General features: G+C 47.9%; 1 protein-coding gene across 1 annotated transcript in view; it reads right to left on the bottom strand.

Annotated features, from left to right (window-relative positions):
* The window catches only part of itpr3 (inositol 1,4,5-trisphosphate receptor, type 3), a gene marked incomplete at its 3' end in the record, with an annotated part of 70270 nt that extends 52321 nt beyond the window's left edge, over window positions 1–17949 (bottom strand). Inside the window, exons 1-19 of the mRNA XM_079360101.1 lie at window positions 17884–17949; window positions 15360–15481; window positions 15197–15283; window positions 14407–14565; window positions 14185–14283; window positions 14018–14101; window positions 13747–13893; window positions 13553–13648; window positions 13406–13450; window positions 13192–13334; window positions 12909–13008; window positions 12586–12746; window positions 12144–12285; window positions 11901–12065; window positions 11413–11585; window positions 11218–11337; window positions 10481–10562; window positions 9907–10022; window positions 9519–9770 (exon numbers count right to left, since the gene is read on the bottom strand). Coding sequence (XP_079216227.1) covers window positions 9519–9770; window positions 9907–10022; window positions 10481–10562; window positions 11218–11337; window positions 11413–11585; window positions 11901–12065; window positions 12144–12285; window positions 12586–12746; window positions 12909–13008; window positions 13192–13334; window positions 13406–13450; window positions 13553–13648; window positions 13747–13893; window positions 14018–14101; window positions 14185–14283; window positions 14407–14565; window positions 15197–15283; window positions 15360–15458 — 2270 coding nt within the window. The remainder of the gene's footprint in view (window positions 1–9518; window positions 9771–9906; window positions 10023–10480; window positions 10563–11217; window positions 11338–11412; window positions 11586–11900; window positions 12066–12143; window positions 12286–12585; window positions 12747–12908; window positions 13009–13191; window positions 13335–13405; window positions 13451–13552; window positions 13649–13746; window positions 13894–14017; window positions 14102–14184; window positions 14284–14406; window positions 14566–15196; window positions 15284–15359; window positions 15482–17883) is intronic.
* Window positions 17950–21687: the final 3738 nt, after the last annotated feature.

The raw sequence follows: 21687 nt of genomic DNA, 5'->3' as shown, positions 1-21687 counted from the left end.
ATCCAATCGCCAAGGCTCCAGGGAAGGAGCACTGCTCATGGATTAAATGCTGGCTAGGACACCTGAACAGGGACTTGAACCCTGGACCCTCAGATTAAAAGTCTGATGCTCTACCGACTGAGCTACCCAGGCTTCGAGAAGCAACTCCCCTACAGACAAGGTAGTGGAAATACTCAAGATCTCACGGAAATCGCAATTAATAATCCAAGACATACATGTGTACTGGAAAAAGGTGGAGGCTACAAAAGACAGACTTCCTATCTACAACCAAACTCTTGGCTATAGGTTGGCTTAAAGATCCACCCTGCAAGGAACAAGACAACAAACGAAAGACTTCATATCTTCAACTCATCTCTTGACTAAACGTTGGCTCAAAGATTCAATCGCCAAGGCTCCAGGGAAGGAGCACTGCTCATGGATTAAATGCTGGCTAGGACGCCTGAACAGGGACTTGAACCCTGGACCCTCAGATTAAAAGTCTGATGCTCTACCGACTGAGCTACCCAGGATTCGAGAAGCAACTCCCCTACAGACAAGGTAGTGGAAATACTCAAGATCTCACGGAAATCGCAATTAATAATCCAAGACATACATGTGTACTGGAAAAAGGTGGAGGCTACAAAAGACAGACTTCCTATCTACAACCAAACTCTTGGCTATAGGTTGGCTTAAAGATCCACCCTGCAAGGAACAAGACAACAAACGAAAGACTTCATATCTTCAACTCATCTCTTGACTAAACGTTGGCTCAAAGATTCAATCGCCAAGGCTCCAGGGAAGGAGCACTGCTCATGGATTAAATGCTGGCTAGGACGCCTGAACAGGGACTTGAACCCTGGACCCTCAGATTAAAAGTCTGATGCTCTACCGACTGAGCTACCCAGGCTTCGAGAAGCAACTCCCCTACAGACAAGGTAGTGGAAATACTCAAGATCTCACGGAAATCGCAATTAATAATCCAAGACATACATGTGTACTGGAAAAAGGTGGAGGCTACAAAAGACAGACTTCCTATCTACAACCAAACTCTTGGCTATAGGTTGGCTTAAAGATCCACCCTGCAAGGAACAAGACAACAAACGAAAGACTTCATATCTTCAACTCATCTCTTGACTAAACATTGGCTCAAAGATTCAATCGCCAAGGCTCCAGGGAAGGAGCACTGCTCATGGATTAAATGCTGGCTAGGACGCCTGAACAGGGACTTGAACCCTGGACCCTCAGATTAAAAGTCTGATGCTCTACCGACTGAGCTACCCAGGCTTCGAGAAGCAACTCCCCTACAGACAAGGTAGTGGAAATACTCAAGATCTCACGGAAATCGCAATTAATAATCCAAGACATACATGTGTACTGGAAAAAGGTGGAGGCTACAAAAGACAGACTTCCTATCTACAACCAAACTCTTGGCTATAGGTTGGCTTAAAGATCCACCCTGCAAGGAACAACACAACAAACGAAAGACTTCATATCTTCAACTCATCTCTTGACTAAACGTTGGCTCAAAGATTCAATCACCAAGGCTACAGGGAAGGAGCACTGCTCATGGATTAAATGCTGGCTAGGACGCCTGAACAGGGACTTGAACCCTGGACCCTCAGATTAAAAGTCTGATGCTCTACCGACTGAGCTACCCAGGCTTCGAGAAGCAACTCCCCTACAGACAAGGTAGTGGAAATACTCAAGATCTCACGGAAATCGCAATTAATAATCCAAGACATACATGTGTACTGGAAAAAGGTGGAGGCTACAAAAGACAAACTTCCTATCTACAACCAAACTCTTGGCTATAGGTTGGCTTAAAGATCCACCCTGCAAGGAACAAGACAACAGACGAAAGACTTCATATCTTCAACTCATCTCTTGGCTCAAAGATTCAATCGCCAAGGCTCCAGGGAAGGAGCACTGCTCATGGATTAAATGCTGGCTAGGACGCCTGAACAGGGACTTGAACCCTGGACCCTCAGATTAAAAGTCTGATGCTCTACCGACTGAGCTACCCAGGCTTCGAGAAGGAACTCCCCTACAGACAAGGTAGTGGAAATACTCAAGATCTCACGGAAATCGCAATTAATAATCCAAGACATACATGTGTACTGGAAAAAGGTGGAGGCTACAAAAGACAAACTTCCTATCTACAACCAAACTCTTGGCTATAGGTTGGCTTAAAGATCCACCCTGCAAGGAACAAGACAACAGACGAAAGACTTCATATCTTCAACTCATCTCTTGGCTCAAAGATTCAATCGCCAAGGCTCCAGGGAAGGAGCACTGCTCATGGATTAAATGCTGGCTAGGACGCCTGAACAGGGACTTGAACCCTGGACCCTCAGATTAAAAGTCTGATGCTCTACCGACTGAGCTACCCAGGCTTCGAGAAGCATCTCCCATACAGACAAGGTAGTGGAAATACTCAAGATCTCACGGAAATCGCAATTAATAATCCAAGACATACATGTGTACTGGAAAAAGGTGGAGGCTACAAAAGACAGACTTCCTATCTACAACCAAACTCTTGGCTATAGGTTGGCTTAAAGATCCACCCTGCAAGGAACAAGACAACAAACGAAAGACTTCATATCTTCAACTCATCTCTTGACTAAACGTTGGCTCAAAGATTCAATCGCCAAGGCTCCAGGGAAGGAGCACTGCTCATGGATTAAATGCTGGCTAGGACGCCTGAACAGGGACTTGAACCCTGGACCCTCAGATTAAAAGTCTGATGCTCTACCGACTGAGCTACCCAGGCTTCAAGAAGCAACTCCCCTACAGACAAGGTAGTGGAAATACTCAAGATCTCACGGAAATCGCAATTAATAATCCAAGACATACATGTGTACTGGAAAAAGGTGGAGGCTACAAAAGACATCGTTCCGAACTACTACCAATCTCTTGACTATAGGTTGGCTTAAAGATCCACCCTGCAAGGAACAAGACAACAAACGAAAGACTTCATATCTTCAACTCTTCTCTTGACTAAACGTTGGCTCAAAGATTCAATCGCCAAGGCTCCAGGGAAGGAGCACTGCTCATGGATTAAATGCTGGCTAGGACGCCTGAACAGGGACTTGAACCCTGGACCCTCAGATTAAAAGTCTGATGCTCTACCGACTGAGCTACCCAGGCTTCGAGAAGCAACTCCCCTACAGACAAGGTAGTGGAAATACTCAAGATCTCAAGGAAATCGCAATTAATAATCCAAGAGTACTGGAAAAAGGTGGAGGCTACAAAAGACATCGTTCCGAACTACTACCAATCTCTTGACTATAGGTTGGCTTAAAGATCTACCATCCAAGGAACAAGACAACAAACGAAAGACTTCATATCTTCAACTCATCTCTTGACTAAACGTTGGCTCAAAGATTCAATCGCCAAGGCTCCAGGGAAGGAGCACTGCTCATGGATTAAATGCTGGCTAGGACGCCTGAACAGGGACTTGAACCCTGGACCCTCAGATTAAAAGTCTGATGCTCTACCGACTGAGCTACCCAGGCTTCGAGAAGGAACTCCCCTACAGACAAGGTAGTGGAAATACTCAAGATCTCACGGAAATCGCAATTAATAATCCAAGACATACATGTGTACTGGAAAAAGGTGGAGGCTACAAAAGACAAACTTCCTATCTACAACCAAACTCTTGGCTATAGGTTGGCTTAAAGATCCACCCTGCAAGGAACAAGACAACAGACGAAAGACTTCATATCTTCAACTCATCTCTTGGCTCAAAGATTCAATCGCCAAGGCTCCAGGGAAGGAGCACTGCTCATGGATTAAATGCTGGCTAGGACGCCTGAACAGGGACTTGAACCCTGGACCCTCAGATTAAAAGTCTGATGCTCTACCGACTGAGCTACCCAGGCTTCGAGAAGCATCTCCCATACAGACAAGGTAGTGGAAATACTCAAGATCTCACGGAAATCGCAATTAATAATCCAAGACATACATGTGTACTGGAAAAAGGTGGAGGCTACAAAAGACAGACTTCCTATCTACAACCAAACTCTTGGCTATAGGTTGGCTTAAAGATCCACCCTGCAAGGAACAAGACAACAAACGAAAGACTTCATATCTTCAACTCATCTCTTGACTAAACGTTGGCTCAAAGATTCAATCGCCAAGGCTCCAGGGAAGGAGCACTGCTCATGGATTAAATGCTGGCTAGGACGCCTGAACAGGGACTTGAACCCTGGACCCTCAGATTAAAAGTCTGATGCTCTACCGACTGAGCTACCCAGGCTTCGAGAAGCAACTCCCCTACAGACAAGGTAGTGGAAATACTCAAGATCTCACGGAAATCGCAATTAATAATCCAAGACATACATGTGTACTGGAAAAAGGTGGAGGCTACAAAAGACATCGTTCCGAACTACTACCAATCTCTTGACTATAGGTTGGCTTAAAGATCCACCCTGCAAGGAACAAGACAACAAACGAAAGACTTCATATCTTCAACTCTTCTCTTGACTAAACGTTGGCTCAAAGATTCAATCGCCAAGGCTCCAGGGAAGGAGCACTGCTCATGGATTAAATGCTGGCTAGGACGCCTGAACAGGGACTTGAACCCTGGACCCTCAGATTAAAAGTCTGATGCTCTACCGACTGAGCTACCCAGGCTTCGAGAAGCAACTCCCCTACAGACAAGGTAGTGGAAATACTCAAGATCTCAAGGAAATCGCAATTAATAATCCAAGAGTACTGGAAAAAGGTGGAGGCTACAAAAGACATCGTTCCGAACTACTACCAATCTCTTGACTATAGGTTGGCTTAAAGATCTACCATCCAAGGAACAAGACAACAAACGAAAGACTTCATATCTTCAACTCATCTCTTGACTAAACGTTGGCTCAAAGATTCAATCGCCAAGGCTCCAGGGAAGGAGCACTGCTCATGGATTAAATGCTGGCTAGGACGCCTGAACAGGGACTTGAACCCTGGACCCTCAGATTAAAAGTCTGATGCTCTACCGACTGAGCTACCCAGGCTTCGAGAAGCAACTCCCCTACAGACAAGGTAGTGGAAATACTCAAGATCTCACGGAAATCGCAATTAATAATCCAAGAGTACTGGAAAAAGGTGGAGGCTACAAAAGACATCGTTCCGAACTACTACCAATCTCTTGACTATAGGTTGGCTTAAAGATCCACCCTGCAAGGAACAAGACAACAAACGAAAGACTTCATATCTTCAACTCATCTCTTGACTAAACGTTGGCTCAAAGACTCAATCGCCAAGGCTCCAGGGAAGGAGCACTGCTCATGGATTAAATGCTGGCTAGGACGCCTGAACAGGGACTTGAACCCTGGACCCTCAGATTAAAAGTCTGATGCTCTACCGACTGAGCTACCCAGGCTTCAAGAAGCAACTCCCCTACAGACAAGGTAGTGGAAATACTCAAGATCTCACGGAAATCGCAATTAATAATCCAAGACATACATGTGTACTGGAAAAAGGTGGAGGCTACAAAAGACAGACTTCCTATCTACAACCAAACTCTTGGCTATAGGTTGGCTTAAAGATCCACCCTGCAAGGAACAAGACAACAAACGAAAGACTTCATATCTTCAACTCATCTCTTGACTAAACGTTGGCTCAAAGATTCAATTGCCAAGGCTCCAGGGAAGGAGCACTGCTCATGGATTAAATGCTGGCTAGGACGCCTGAACAGGGACTTGAACCCTGGACCCTCAGATTAAAAGTCTGATGCTCTACCGACTGAGCTACCCAGGCTTCGAGAAGCAACTCCCCTACAGACAAGGTAGTGGAAATACTCAAGATCTCACGGAAATCGCAATTAATAATCCAAGACATACATGTGTACTGGAAAAAGGTGGAGGCTACAAAAGACAGACTTCCTATCTACAACCAAACTCTTGGCTATAGGTTGGCTTAAAGATCCACCCTGCAAGGAACAAGACAACAAACGAAAGACTTCATATCTTCAACTCTTCTCTTGACTAAACGTTGGCTCAAAGATTCAATCGCCAAGGCTCCAGGGAAGGAGCACTGCTCATGGATTAAATGCTGGCTAGGACGCCTGAACAGGGACTTGAACCCTGGACCCTCAGATTAAAAGTCTGATGCTCTACCGACTGAGCTACCCAGGCTTCGAGAAGCAACTCCCCTACAGACAAGGTAGTGGAAATACTCAAGATCTCACGGAAATCGCAATTAATAATCCAAGACATACATGTGTACTGGAAAAAGGTGGAGGCTACAAAAGACAGACTTCCTATCTACAAACAAACTCTTGGCTATAGGTTGGCTTAAAGATCCACCCTGCAAGGAACAAGACAACAAACGAAAGACTTCATATCTTCAACTCATCTCTTGACTAAACGTTGGCTCAAAGATTCAATTGCCAAGGCTCCAGGGAAGGAGCACTGCTCATGGATTAAATGCTGGCTAGGACGCCTGAACAGGGACTTGAACCCTGGACCCTCAGATTAAAAGTCTGATGCTCTACCGACTGAGCTACCCAGGCTTCGAGAAGCAACTCCCCTACAGACAAGGTAGTGGAAATACTCAAGATCTCACGGAAATCGCAATTAATAATCCAAGACATACATGTGTACTGGAAAAAGGTGGAGGCTACAAAAGACAGACTTCCTATCTACAACCAAACTCTTGGCTATAGGTTGGCTTAAAGATCCACCCTGCAAGGAACAAGACAACAAACGAAAGACTTCATATCTTCAACTCTTCTCTTGACTAAACGTTGGCTCAAAGATTCAATCGCCAAGGCTCCAGGGAAGGAGCACTGCTCATGGATTAAATGCTGGCTAGGACGCCTGAACAGGGACTTGAACCCTGGACCCTCAGATTAAAAGTCTGATGCTCTACCGACTGAGCTACCCAGGCTTCGAGAAGCAACTCCCCTACAGACAAGGTAGTGGAAATACTCAAGATCTCACGGAAATCGCAATTAATAATCCAAGACATACATGTGTACTGGAAAAAGGTGGAGGCTACAAAAGACAGACTTCCTATCTACAACCAAACTCTTGGCTATAGGTTGGCTTAAAGATCCACCCTGCAAGGAACAAGACAACAAACGAAAGACTTCATATCTTCAACTCATCTCTTGACTAAACGTTGGCTCAAAGATTCAATCGCCAAGGCTCAAGGGAAGGAGCACTGCTCATGGATTAAATGTTGGCTAGGACGCCTGAACAGGGACTTGAACCCTGGACCCTCAGATTAAAAGTCTGATGCTCTACCGACTGAGCTACCCAGGCTTCAAGTAGCAACTCCCCTACAGACAAGGTAGTGGAAATACTCAAGATCTCACGGAAATCGCAATTAATAATCCAAGACATACATGTGTACTGGAAAAAGGTGGAGGCTACAAAAGACAGACTTCCTATCTACAACCAAACTCTTGGCTATAGGTTGGCTTAAAGAGCCACCCTGCAAGGAACAAGACAACAAACGAAAGACTTCATATCTTCAACTCTTCTCTTGACTAAACGTTGGCTCAAAGATTCAATTGCCAAGGCTCCAGGGAAGGAGCACTGCTCATGGATTAAATGCTGGCTAGGACGCCTGAACAGGGACTTGAACCCTGGACCCTCAGATTAAAAGTCTGATGCTCTACCGACTGAGCTACCCAGGCTTCGAGAAGCAACTCCCCTACAGACAAGGTAGTGGAAATACTCAAGATCTCACGGAAATCGCAATTAATAATCCAAGACATACATGTGTACTGGAAAAAGGTGGAGGCTACAAAAGACAGACTTCCTATCTACAACCAAACTCTTGGCTATAGGTTGGCTTAAAGATCCACCCTGCAAGGAACAAGACAACAAACGAAAGACTTCATATCTTCAACTCATCTCTTGACTAAACGTTGGCTCAAAGATTCAATCGCCAAGGCTCAAGGGAAGGAGCACTGCTCATGGATTAAATGTTGGCTAGGACGCCTGAACAGGGACTTGAACCCTGGACCCTCAGATTAAAAGTCTGATGCTCTACCGACTGAGCTACCCAGGCTTCAAGTAGCAACTCCCCTACAGACAAGGTAGTGGAAATACTCAAGATCTCACGGAAATCGCAATTAATAATCCAAGACATACATGTGTACTGGAAAAAGGTGGAGGCTACAAAAGACAGACTTCCTATCTACAACCAAACTCTTGGCTATAGGTTGGCTTAAAGAGCCACCCTGCAAGGAACAAGACAACAAACGAAAGACTTCATATCTTCAACTCTTCTCTTGACTAAACGTTGGCTCAAAGATTCAATTGCCAAGGCTCCAGGGAAGGAGCACTGCTCATGGATTAAATGCTGGCTAGGACGCCTGAACAGGGACTTGAACCCTGGACCCTCAGATTAAAAGTCTGATGCTCTACCGATTGAGCTACCCAGGCTTCGAGAAGCAACTCCCCTACAGACAAGGTAGTGGAAATACTCAAGATCTCACGGAAATCGCAATTAATAATCCAAGACATACATGTGTACTGGAAAAAGGTGGAGGCTACAAAAGACAGACTTCCTATCTACAAACAAACTCTTGGCTATAGGTTGGCTTAAAGATCCACCCTGCAAGGAACAAGACAACAAACGAAAGACTTCATATCTTCAACTCATCTCTTGACTAAACGTTGGCTCAAAGATTCAATCGCCAAGGCTCCAGGGAAGGAGCACTGCTCATGGATTAAATGCTGGCTAGGACACCTGAACAGGGACTTGAACCCTGGACCCTCAGATTAAAAGTCTGATGCTCTACCGACTGAGCTACCCAGGCTTCGAGAAGCAACTCCCCTACAGACAAGGTATTGGAAATACTCAAGATCTCACGGAAATCGCAATTAATAATCCAAGACATACATGTGTACTGGAAAAAGGTGGAGGCTACAAAAGACATCGTTCCGAACTACTACCAATCTCTTGACTATAGGTTGGCTTAAAGATCCACCCTGCAAGGAACAAGACAACAAACGAAAGACTTCATATCTTTAACTAATCTCTTGACTAAACGTTGGCTCAAAGATTCAATCGCCTGGGCTCCTAAATCTTGTTTGGGGGATTATTGTATACAGAGGGGAGGGGGGACAGAGGGTGTGTATTGTAGATAGATAGATAGATAGATAGATAGTGCGACAGGGACGGAGCTACTGAATGTGCGGCCACTCACGTCGGCGCACAGGTGAGAACAGCCCATTGTAACTAATGTCTTGTGTCCTGCCTGTCTGTATACTGCTACTGGATGCCCTGAATTTCCCTCTGGATCAATAAAGTATCTATCTATCTATCTATCTATCTATCTATCCTGTCAGACATACTTATTTCACCCACAATATAACTTTTAGAGGTTTACCAGGTCTTTCTCGCAGCCTTTCCTGCCATCTAATAAAACTCACCACCAGGTGGTAATCATTTTAAAACTTCTCTCTACATCAGAGTTTCCAATACATTCAGTTATAGATGAATTTAGGTGGTTTCAAGCATTAAGCCATTAAAACTCACTTAAAGACCATTTTTTCATCTCCATACATTTTGCAAAAGTAAAATCTACTAACTCTTTGATGGTGATGGAGCTGGGGATCTCTGTCCAGAGGCGTGCAAACTTCACAGGTGTCACCAACTCTTGAGGATCCCGGTCTACATGGGCGTGGAGCATGAGGCGACAGAAAGAGGCCCGGAGGTCAAAGGGCAGTGTCTCGTCCATCATACACAGGAAGATGAGCTCTATATCTAGTTGCTTTGATATCTCATCTATGGCCAGATACTGACGGTCCAGACACATGCGGGCAAAGAGCTTCAGCTGGTACCTAAGGGTGTCCACAGGGACGGAAAGACAGGATGGTTTTCCATGTTGACATTTGATGGTTTATTTACAATACCTAGAGATTCAACTGTAAGATTATTATGACATGTTCTGAGGATAACCCTGCCATGTTTGCCTACCTGTAGTAGGTGAGGACATTTTCATCGTGAGCATTTCCTTGTCTTGCCTCCTGGGCTAGCTGTCTGATGCCCTTCTCCTGTCTTTCATTGGTTTTGTCTGTCCATACCAGCCATACCTAATAAAAGAGAAGAGTAAAACTGAACCGATAAGACAAACCGGCCACACTAGGTTTTTCATTTTATTCTAGTTTTCCTCGTTCTGTGGTGAGGAGAACACGTGTTGTCACCTTAGAAGCAACAGCAATAGTAACTGATGGAGACAGCAAATACAGACCATAAAACAGATAGAAATGCTAATTCTTTAGACACGCCTACTTCAACCAAATTAGCCAAACAAGGCCGGAAGTATCAGTAGAGTACCGGATCTGTTAGCAGAAACATTAAAAGGAGAAGAGGGGGTACAGAAGGACTTTTTAATCAATCGTTGTTTTTTTTGTCGCTCTAAAAGCTCCCACACACAACTGGAGCTGAAAAACACAGTCTCTCTTGTTTTGCAGTATTCACCATTAAAATAAATAATGGCACAAACCCACAAATGTTTAAAAAAAATAATCAATGATGCAGGCATATCTACCTCATCCTCATCTCCATAGTCATCCATCCCCATGTATTCTCCGGGGACCACAGCAGGGGGCGCTTCTTTGGGGACACGACGTCTTGATGAAGTGAAGCAGAAATCAGAGTGAAGAGTGATTCGTGTGTACTGGTTACTTTATATTCATGCATAATATAACACAGAGAAGCACACCTTCTTGTCCAACAATCCTTTCATATTTTTATATTTATAAAACCAAGACATGTTGAACTAAATGGTGACGAACAGAAAGAACTAGATTTACTTAAAAAGAGAGAAAAGATGAGTAAATGAACTCGAGCTCCTGTAAAGTCTGGAATACAAGTCGCACTTGTTTGTTTCGGGAGGTTACTGCATGAAGACTTCCATACAGTCAGTTTGTGTACGACCCGTTTCCTCTTTGTGGAGCTACAGAACCACAGTGGAGCCTGCGGGTCGTGCACTCAGAGTTTCCTGACATGACACGGTTATGACTTCATGACGGAGAAAAGATTTCTTCTGGTATGTGCCGCCATGTTTCCCACATTACAGAAGGAGTGGAGGTGAGTTTTCAATCAGTCAGGTGGCGTGCAGTGTGTGATGGTGGCAGTCCTAAGTGTGTTTGTCAGAGTGTTATCACTGTGTATTGGTCGCACCAGACTTTACTCCCAGGAGGAGCACTTCTCTTAAATCACATTCAACTCTCGAGATGCCGTAAACAAAATCATTTCATCCTTTTTAAAGTCTCCCTCTCTCACTCTGTCTTGATGAGGATGTCCTGGTTTTTGGGGTCCAGCACACATTTGCAGATGAGCTCCTGTGTGACGGGGATGGCCACATTGTTGGACACACACAGATCTGACAAGTAGTCCAGAAACCTGCAAAACACACCATGTAGGTCAGCACATCATCAAAGGGACCCCCGCTCTCCCCGCTTCCCTCGCCATGAGTACCTGGGCTCTCTGTTCTTGCGGACCAGGCTGACGAAGGTCTCCACCTCGGTCTTGGTGATGTGTTTCTCCAGCAGCTTTCGGTTGTTGTGCAGCAGGGCAGTGATGGTGTCCTCAGCCAAGATGTCGTAACCGATCTGACTCTGCATCACACCAAACTGCTTGGCTATGTGCTCCTGCAGGAGGGAGGGAGGTTTTTACTCTTCACCACCAGATCGAAGAGGGGTCTCTTAACTTTTAGCAGCTTTACAGCGACACAGCAGATTTGTTTCTTCTTTGACGGAGCTAAATGCAAACGTAAGGACTTCTTCTATCTGAATACAGCACTGAATCCACCCATGTAACGCCTCTGATGGCGGCACTGAGGGGGATCCCTGCGTACTGTCACAGAGTAGAGACGACAGCATCAGATGCATAAAGTGACTTTACAACGAGAATCAGCTTAGAGACGGAAACATGCAGGATCCTCAGCTCCTCTTCTTCCTTATTACCTGGTTCTTACGATAGTCCTCCTGGGAGTGTCGCAGGACTCTGTAGCAGAGTCTGAACATGTACTGATAGGGAGAGTTCTTCTGGTCTGCCAGCTCCTCCAATCGCAGCAGAGGACCCTCCCCTCCCCCACGGTCTTTAAAGGGAGCCTTCAGGATGCCGAAGATCTGAGCAAACATCACAAAGTCAGTTATTCACTGAAGGTTTCTGTCTGCAGACTCCGGAGGGGAAGAACTGGATCCCACCTGTTTGAGGATGTTCTGTTCTCTCATCAGTTTCTGTCTCTCTCGGTTGGCTTTGGTCATGGTTATGTCCAGGACCGGCTGTCCACTGTTGATGACATCAGCCACGAAGAAAACCACATCCTCCAGCAGCTTGATGGCATACCTGAGCCGCAACGACAACACGGTCATAAACACACACACACACACACACACACACACACACACACACACACACACACACACACACACACACACACACACACACACACACACACACACACACACACACACACACACACACACACACACACACACACACACACACACACACACACACACACACACACACACACACACACACACACACACACACACACACACACACACACACACACACACACACACACACACACACACACACACACACACACACACACACACACACACACACAGAGTGGCGTACCGGCGGTCGTTCTGGCTGATGAAGCCCTGGCTGAACTGGTCGACCACGACGCTCAACATGGCGCTGGCATCGTTTGCAAAATCCAGATCTCTGATCTCCATCACAGGAACTGAGACGATGGCGAACGCCTCCTTATCCTCTTTAGTGGGACACGTCCCCAACTGCAGGGACACACAGCGTGCACACTTACAGAAACCAGCCTGTGAGACAGCGCTCGCAGTACCCGTTTTAAACACTAGGGGTCAGAGTTACACATTGTTCTCTTGAGATGAAACGAGATGTTCTGAAAGCAGGGACGCGTTTGGTCCTGGATCAGGACTGACCATGAGTCTGATGGGTCTCTCCTCGTCGATATCGATGGGCACGTTGGTGCTCTGGATCCACGTGTTGGTGCACAGGTGTCTCAGCCGGACGTACGAATTCCTGACAAAAAAGAAAAAATCCATTCTGTTCAGCTTTACCTTTTTTACCTGTTTGCTCGTCAGCACTGCGGCAGTCTAAACTCTTCAATATGTGGGCGTGGCCTCCTCTACTATGACGTTTTAGATGTGCAGACACGTCGATCGTCACATGCTAGGTATTAGCTCTTTACGTGTTCGGTCCTACCGCGGCACGAAAGAGTCCGTCTTCTGCAGCGTCGTCGGGTCGAGCTCAAACAGCGAGGCGATATCGTTTCCGTGAGCCACCGCCACGAGCTTGTACTTTATCCGCTCGCCATGGGAACGCTTGTTGCTACGACTACTGTCGATCTGCAGAGAGGTCAGAGGTCAGGATTAGAAGGAGGAAGTGATTAAAGGTTAAAAACAGAACCTGTACTCACAGAGGGCGGAGGCTCTGCGTTGTCTCCTTTATAGCCCGGGTTCTCCTGAAACACCGCAGACAGCAGGTCAGTGGACACGTGAGAGACACTTAAAGACCAGGAGGACACCTTTAATATTCACACAAACGTTGCTGTTGCCATGGTTACCTCAGCAGCCAGGTAGTTTCCTGTGGCCAGGTGTTTGAAGCGATAGAGGCTGTTCCAGTGTCCCGCCCCCCCACGACACGGATCATGATGGACAACCTGACGGGCACGGAGACGGTTTAATAATGTGTGTGTGTGTGTGTGTGTGTGTGTGTGTGTGTGTGTGTGTGTGTGTGTGTGCGTGCGTGTCTGAGTACCTCGACCTCCCACAGGGCGTTGGAGCTGGTGGCGGACGTCGCTGACTGCCTCAGCGTGGTTCGGAGGAAAACGTGGATTTTGCTCTTGTACTCGTCGCAGGTCAGAAACTTTTCCTGCTCGGCATGAAACAAACGAACGACTTCGCCCTGACAGACAGTGACACAGCATGAGTCAGCATTTTTCACCACACGTCCAGGACGACGGTGGACCGTCCCCTCAGTAACATGAATACAAGAGTTATAAATCAAACACAGATGAAACGTGTCTCACTCCTTTGAGGACTTCCTCTCTGTGGTCGCTGAACATCATGAACAGGTTGATCTTCCAGCTGGTGTTGCAGTTCACAGAGTTCACCTGCAGGGGGAGACGCAGCAGTATGAGTGCAGAGTCCTGGTGTGTGCGTGCTCGCTGTGCTGGCGTGTGTGTTAGCGTGTCACCTCCTTGCAGCCCGGGTGGTCGGTCAGTTCGTAGCTGGAGGCGTGAAGCGGCTGCCCGGCGTTCACCGGGTTCAGGATCACCTTGTCTCCCACCACCACCTGCAGCACAAACAATAGTCAGCCTGCTGACAGGAAGAGGGGCGTGTCCTCAGGGGCCACTCCACTGGACACGCCCCCAGACTGCACATATTCATCCACATTATGTGTGTGTGTATTTCTCACGTTGTCCCCGTTGGTGCGGAGCTTCCAGAAGGGCTGGATGAAGAGCCAGGAGCCTTCGTTGCCCGTCCCGTCCAGAGTGACCCGCATGGCGTTCTTCTCCAGCAGAGCGGGCAGACGCTTGTTCACCGTCAGATATTTATTACTCTTCATGTGCAGCAGCTGAGGACGGACACAACTTTAACTTCACTCCCAGCTACAGGCAGCAGGTACGCAGCGTGTGATTGGACTCCACACTCAATAAGTCTCAATAAGCCCCGCCCACTCTGGTTAAATCGTTAAATTAAAGGTGCAGCTCAGTTAATATTATTATATATACAGATCAATGTAACCACTACACACACACACACACACACACACACACACACAGAGACACACAGAGACACACTGTGTGTGTGTGTGTGTGTGTGTGTGTGTGTGTGTGTGTGTGTGTGTAGTATAATACATGTAGTAATGGCGAGGAAGTGGACAACGTCTGTCTGATGATGTCGTACTGTAGCAGCTGATATCTATACTGGAGTCACGTGTCCCACGTGTCCTTGAGCAAGGCACTAAAGGCTGCGTTAGTAGTGACAGATCTGTGTGTCTGTTTGACTTTGTGTTTTTGTTCTCAGTTTGAGCCAGCAGAGGGCGCTCTCAGCGTGAGACATGGAGAGAGACTGTCCACACGGCTTCACAAACGTGTGTTTCAGCGGGGGCGTGTGTGCGCCCTGAGCGGCGTGCTCGTCCGCAGGTCGTGGATTCAAACAGCACATGAGAGTCATCCCGTTTGTTTGTTTGTAAACATTCTCACCTGCATCACGGTTCCATATTTGACCACGTCGCCGTGCACTTTCTTGTTCTCCGTTTCGTTCTGCTTCTGCTCCAGGTTGGACGCGTGCTGCAGCACAAACAGGTAACTCAGTTAGCCTCAGGTGAAGCACGTGGCGTGAGAAGAGTGCCGAGTGCAAACTCACCTGCAGCTTCTGCAGCAGGACCACGTCAGCGATCTTGTCCTTCTCATGTTTGGCTTGTTTGGCTTTCCAGAACTGTTTCTGTGCGGAGTAGCGGCTCATAGGACAAACTTTAAAGAGGCAGTCTGAGAGGAGACACACAGAGCGGATCAGAGGTCAGAGGTCAGAGGTCATGAACAGCCTGCACACTCTCCTCTTCCTGCCGGGGCTCAGTGGACCAGCACTTCAAGCTAATTGGTTGTTTTGGTTTCCATCAAACAGGTGAAGAGTCAGAGGCCGTCTCATGGCCAAATATGGCGTCAGAGTGGGCGAGCTGCTCCGTCTCTTCTTCAGAACACACACACACACACACACACACACACACACACACACACACACACACACACACACACACACACACACACACACACACACACACACACACACACACACACACAGAGACACACAGAGACACACAGAGACACACAGACACACACACACACACACACACACAGAGACACACAGAGACACACAGAGACACACAGACACACACACACACACACACACACACACACACACACACACACACACACACACAGAGACACACAGAGACACACAGACACACACACACACACACACACACACACACACACACAGACACACACACACACACAGAGACACAGAGACACACACACACACACACACACACACAGACACACACACACACAGACACACACACACACACAGACACACACACACACACACACACAGACACACACAGACACACACACAGACACACACACACACACACACACACAGACACACACACAGACACACACACACACACACACACACACACACAGACACACACACACACAGACACACACAGACACACACACACACACACACAGACACACACACACACACACAGACACACACACAGACACACACACAGACACACACAGACACACACACACACACACAGACACACACACACACACACACACACACACAGACACACACACACACACACACACACACACAGACACACACACACACACACACAGACACACACACACACAGACACACACACACACAGACACACACACACACACACACACACACACACAGACACACACAGACACACACAGACACACACACACACACACAGCTGTCTGGGGGGGGGGGGGGGGGGGTAAATATTGACAGATCCTGTGTGTTAAAACACATGATCAATTTCTGTGTGAACATGATTAGCCTGTGTAAGCGTGCTGTAATGAGCTTCAAGACAAACACAGGAGGTGTGAGGGGCGGGGCTTATCACACCTGTTGAACCCTCTGCTGCTCACACATAAACCACAGCCGTCACTCACTCTCCGTGATCCACTTCTGAACTAGTTCAACCACCAGTGCTCCAGAAAGGCTCCGAGCAGATGGTGCAACATGTGTGACCTCAGCAGCTGGACTCACATCAAACACACGCAGGAGACCTGACATCTTACCCGGGTCCCCTGAAACTATCAATAATCCTCCGCTCACAATCTACAGCTGACCGACCAGTATCACACAAAGAGCCCAGCTTCTCTGCTCCAATCAGATCCAGAATCTAAAGTTAGAAGGAGGACATACTGGCTGCTGCTTTGTTGTCAGAGAAGCTTCAACACAGCAGGTTTCCTTCATGATCACGCAGGAAGAGAGCAGCTCTCTGATTGGCTGATTGATCACAGAGGAAGAGAGCAGCTCTCTGATTGGCTGACTGATCACACAGGAAGAGAGCAGCTCTCTGATTGGCTGATTGATCACAGAAGAAGAGAGCAGCTCTCTCATTGGCTGATTGATCACAGAGGAAGAGAGCAGCTCTCTGATTGGCTGATTGATCAAAGAAGAAGAGAGCAGCTCTCTCATTGGCTGATTGATCACGCAGGAAGAGAGCAGCTCTCCGATTGGCTGATTGATCACAGAGGAAGAGAGCAGCTCTCCGATTGGCTGATTGATCACAGAGGAGGAGAGCAGCTCTCTGATTGGCTGATTAATCACAGAGGAAGAGAGCAGCTCTCTGATTGGCTGATTGATCACAGAGGAGGAGAGCAGCTCTCTGATTGGCTGATTGATCACACAGGAAGAGAGCAGCTCTCTGATTGGCTGATTGATCACAGAGGAGGAGAGCAGCTCTCTGATTGGTCCTTTAGTGTGTGTTTGTTTTGGCCCGTCAGTCAGTGTGAGAATGATGAAACATGCTAAACTCAGACTGGTTCCTCCACTAAAACCAGTTGTTATGTTGAAGCTGTTACTTCATGTTCACACTCGACTGAATCACATGACCAGAAACATGACTGATGGTCACATGACCACGTGAATACGACTCGTCCTCGTCCCTGCACAGGTGGAGGTGTGTCCGGTGGACACACACACACACACACACACACACACACACACACACACACACACACACACACACACACACACACACACACACACACACACACACACACACACACACACACACACACACACACACACACACACACACACACACACACACACGTACCTCTGAACTTCTTCGGGGGATTCTCCAGATCTCCAGCAGCTGGTTCCACCACACATCGGTCATCCACCAACCTGCAGACAAAAACCACAGAAGAAGAAAAGTCAGAGCAGCAGAGACACAAGAGACGAGTACAGAGGTCATTACTGCTGTCAGGGCGTGTGTGTGTGTGTGTGTGTGTCTGTGTGTGTGTGTGTGTGTGTGTGTGTGTGTGTGTGTGTGTGTGTGTGTAGGGGTGTGTGTGTGTGTGTGTGTGTGTGTGTGTGTGTGTGTGTCTGTGTGTGTGTGTGTAGGGGTGTGTGTGTGTGTGTGTGTGTGTGTGTGTGTGTGTGTGTGTGTGTCTGTGTGTGTGTGTAGGGGTGTGTGTGTGTGTGTGTGTGTGTGTGTCTGTGTGTGTGTGTGTGTGTGTGTCTGTGTGTGTGTGTGTGTGTGTGTGTGTGTGTGTGTCTGTGTGTGTGTGTGTGTAGGGGTGTGTGTGTGTGTGCACAGAGGTCAGTGGACGTGCACTTTGACCTCGCCCGTCTCATGCGTCCTCTACAGATGGTGACACACTGCGTCACAGACGTCAGACTGCACGCCTGGAATCGTTTCCTGCTTTCTGAAGAAGGCGCCAGCTTTTGGGCGCTAACGGGGACACAAAGTCACCTGCCCTGCACGCCAAGGCGCTTTGCACCCGGCGTCCTCCCGGTCACAATGTATTATTACATCATTATTTATTATTATTATAAAAGGTCAAATAAAGTCCAGCCAGGAGGTGTGTGTGTGTGTGTGTGTGTGTGTGTGTGTGTGTGTGTGTGTGTATGTGTGTGTGTGTGTGTGTGTGTGTGTGTGTGTGTGTGTGTGTGTGTGTGTGTGTGTGTCTGTGTGTGTGTGTGTGTGTGTGTGTGTGTGTGTGTGTGTGTGTGTGTGTGTGTGTGTGTGTGTGCTCTGACTCTGGTTTCCATATATTTGAATGACGCTCAGACGAGCAGAGTTTTTGCATGTTGGTTCATTCAGGATCAAACGGGCCAATCAGAGGCCAAAGCCACAGCAGGTAAACAAATCAGTAGTGTGCAGTGTCATGGTTTGTCTGCGAGCGCCGACTCAAACGCAGACGAGCAACGCGGCTCGTGGTCATGTCATGCTCCGCCCACCCGACGTATCTACCACAGCAGCTGTTAATGAGCACCTGAACGCCACGCTGCTCGCTCTCCCACACCTGCAGGAACCTCCTGAAGAGTTCACGCTGAGCGCCATCAAGTCACGCAGCTGAATGTTTCTGCTGCACAAAGCCACTTCCTGTTTACCTGAGGAAGCCCCGCCCCCTCCTGTCTGCAGCTGTGAGCTGCGTGTGTGAACAGATCAGGAGTAGATCAAGTTACTTTCCTTCTTTTGTGTGCGACCCCCCACAGAGTCGAGCCACGCTCAAACCACTACAGCCTGCCAGGTGTGTGTGTGTGTGTGTGTGTGTGTGTGTGTGTGTGTGTGTGTGTGTGTGTGTGTGTGTGTGTGTGTGTGCTGATTGCTCCATTCACTGAGCTGTCACACTCAGACATGTTGACTGGAACATGTTCAGCTCCTGTTTCTTTATGTTCATCAGTCAAACATGATGTGAGCACGTCTCCTCCCTGAGCACACACGTCCAACACGTCTCCTCCTCCTTCCTGCCGTCTCAGGCCGTCAGCTTGGACCTCACTGATGGATCTTTGTTCTGCACGTGACCCTGACGACCTCGCTCTCTGTCTCACTCAAACACATGGACAACTCCTTTAAAAGCTCTGATGCTGTCTCCTCCCCTCCCATTGGCCCCGCCCACAGGTGGACCCTGCAGCTGAGACGATGCTCGGGTCAACATGAAGGACGAGGCGCCAGGACGGAGAAGGACACGGCGTGTGAGCGCGTCCTCCACAAAGACAACGCCAGACGCTCGATTTGACTGTAGGGAAAGCAGAACGCTCGCCCGCTCGCCCGCTCTCTCTCTCTCACCTGGCAGGTACTTCCTATTCAAATGACCCTGTGGATCGCTCACCAGCAGTAAACGCTCAATAAAAACAATCTGTGTGTAAACAGGCAACTCTCACAGAGAGTGTGTGTGTGTGTGTGTGCGTGTGTGTGTGTGCGTGTGTCTGTGTGTGTGTGTGTGTGTGTGTGTGTGTGTGTGTCTGTGTGTGTGTGTGTGTGTGTCTGTGTGTGTGTGTGTGTGTGTGTGTGTTTGTCAGTCAGCTTTAACATGTTAAAAAAAATCATGAACGCTCACACACGCTGAGGTGATGAGAAGAGTCCATCCTCTCCGTCTTCTGCCTGCTCAAACAGGCCGTTTGGAGATGTTCCCTTCATGACATCACAAAGGGCAGTAGCCCCTCCCCTTCATGACCTCACAAAGGGCAGTAGCCCCTCCCCCAGGTGGGTGACACTCCCACAGCTAGGTGTTTGTTCTGCCCTCTGAGTCTGCCTTCTCACCGTAAACAATAGGACATGGAGCCAGAAAGCAGCGAGTACACCCGAGCCCTTCCAGAGAGGGGGCGTGGTCAGACACAGCTCATTTACATATTTAAAGCTACAGACACAGAAACAGCCTGTTCTGAGCAGGGCTGAAATAGAGGGGTTTATAGACATGATCAAATACAGGATCAGAGTGGATTTACAACAACACACTTCACACACATGATGAAGAGGAGCGAGGACACTGATTTCACCTGAAGAAGAGGAGGAGGAGGTCATGTGACCTTTAAAGAGTCAGGCAGACTGTGGGGGGGGGGGGCTGTTCCACAGTTAAGGAGCTTGGGCTGTGAGTAAGGGACGCCCAGGAAGCTCATGTCTGACGGGGGGGGCTCAGATGAAGTGTGAGGGCGGTGTCGAGGAGGGCTTTAATAACAAACAAACCTTCAGTTCTGAGGCTTATTGGGAGCCAGTGAAGGGATGCTAGGACTTATGTAGTTCCTCTCTCTGGACCCAGTCAGCTGCCTGGCTGGACCGGCTGCAGGCGGGACAGAGACGGCTGCTTTTGCAGTCACCTGTTAATGTCCCCAAATGTCACAGCAAGCCCTTCAGTTGTGATGACATTACTTCAGTCTGATAGCTCATGACGCTAATGTGGCTAAAAACGGTGTCTAATGTTTTTATTGCGGTCCCTCGGATCAATGGGAGGCGGTGAGAGTCAACACGGAGCGAAGGACTGGAAAGGTCAAGATAGAGTCACAAACAGGAGAGTGGGTGTAAGACCACAGGACACACACACACACACACACACACACACACACACACACACACACACACACACACACACACACACACACACACACACACACACACACACACACACACACACACACACACACACACACACACACACACACACACACACACACACACACACACACACACACACACACACACACACTGGCACAGTGGAAATCTCTCCTGGACATACTCTCTACCACTTCCTTTTCCTGCCACACAACCACAGAGCTCATGCTTTCTACTGTGTTACACACATTCACTCACTGATGGTAGAGGCTGCTGCAGTATTAACTTATTCATTCTGTTAAGAGATGACTGACTCTACCCCCCCCCCCCCCCCCCCCCCCGCCCCAGCAGCAGGTCACTTCCACTTTCACTCGATATCTGTGTCTGCCGCCTCTCCGATCTTCAAAGAGCTTTCACAGGTGTGAACACGGAGTCGCAGGAAAGTGAATTCTGAAGACAGAAGTTTACCATGAAAACTATTTTTATCGAGCACCAATAACTCTTCACTTTAGCTCCTCCCTCAACCTGGAACTTTCTCCAGAATGACCTGAAAATGGCCGAAATCATTTCACCTGAAGCCTT

This window comes from Symphodus melops, assembly GCF_947650265.1.
Source record: "Symphodus melops genome assembly, chromosome: 13".
NCBI classification, from domain to species: Eukaryota; Metazoa; Chordata; class Actinopteri; order Labriformes; family Labridae; genus Symphodus; species Symphodus melops.
This window is presented reverse-complemented; position numbering and strand designations above follow the sequence as displayed.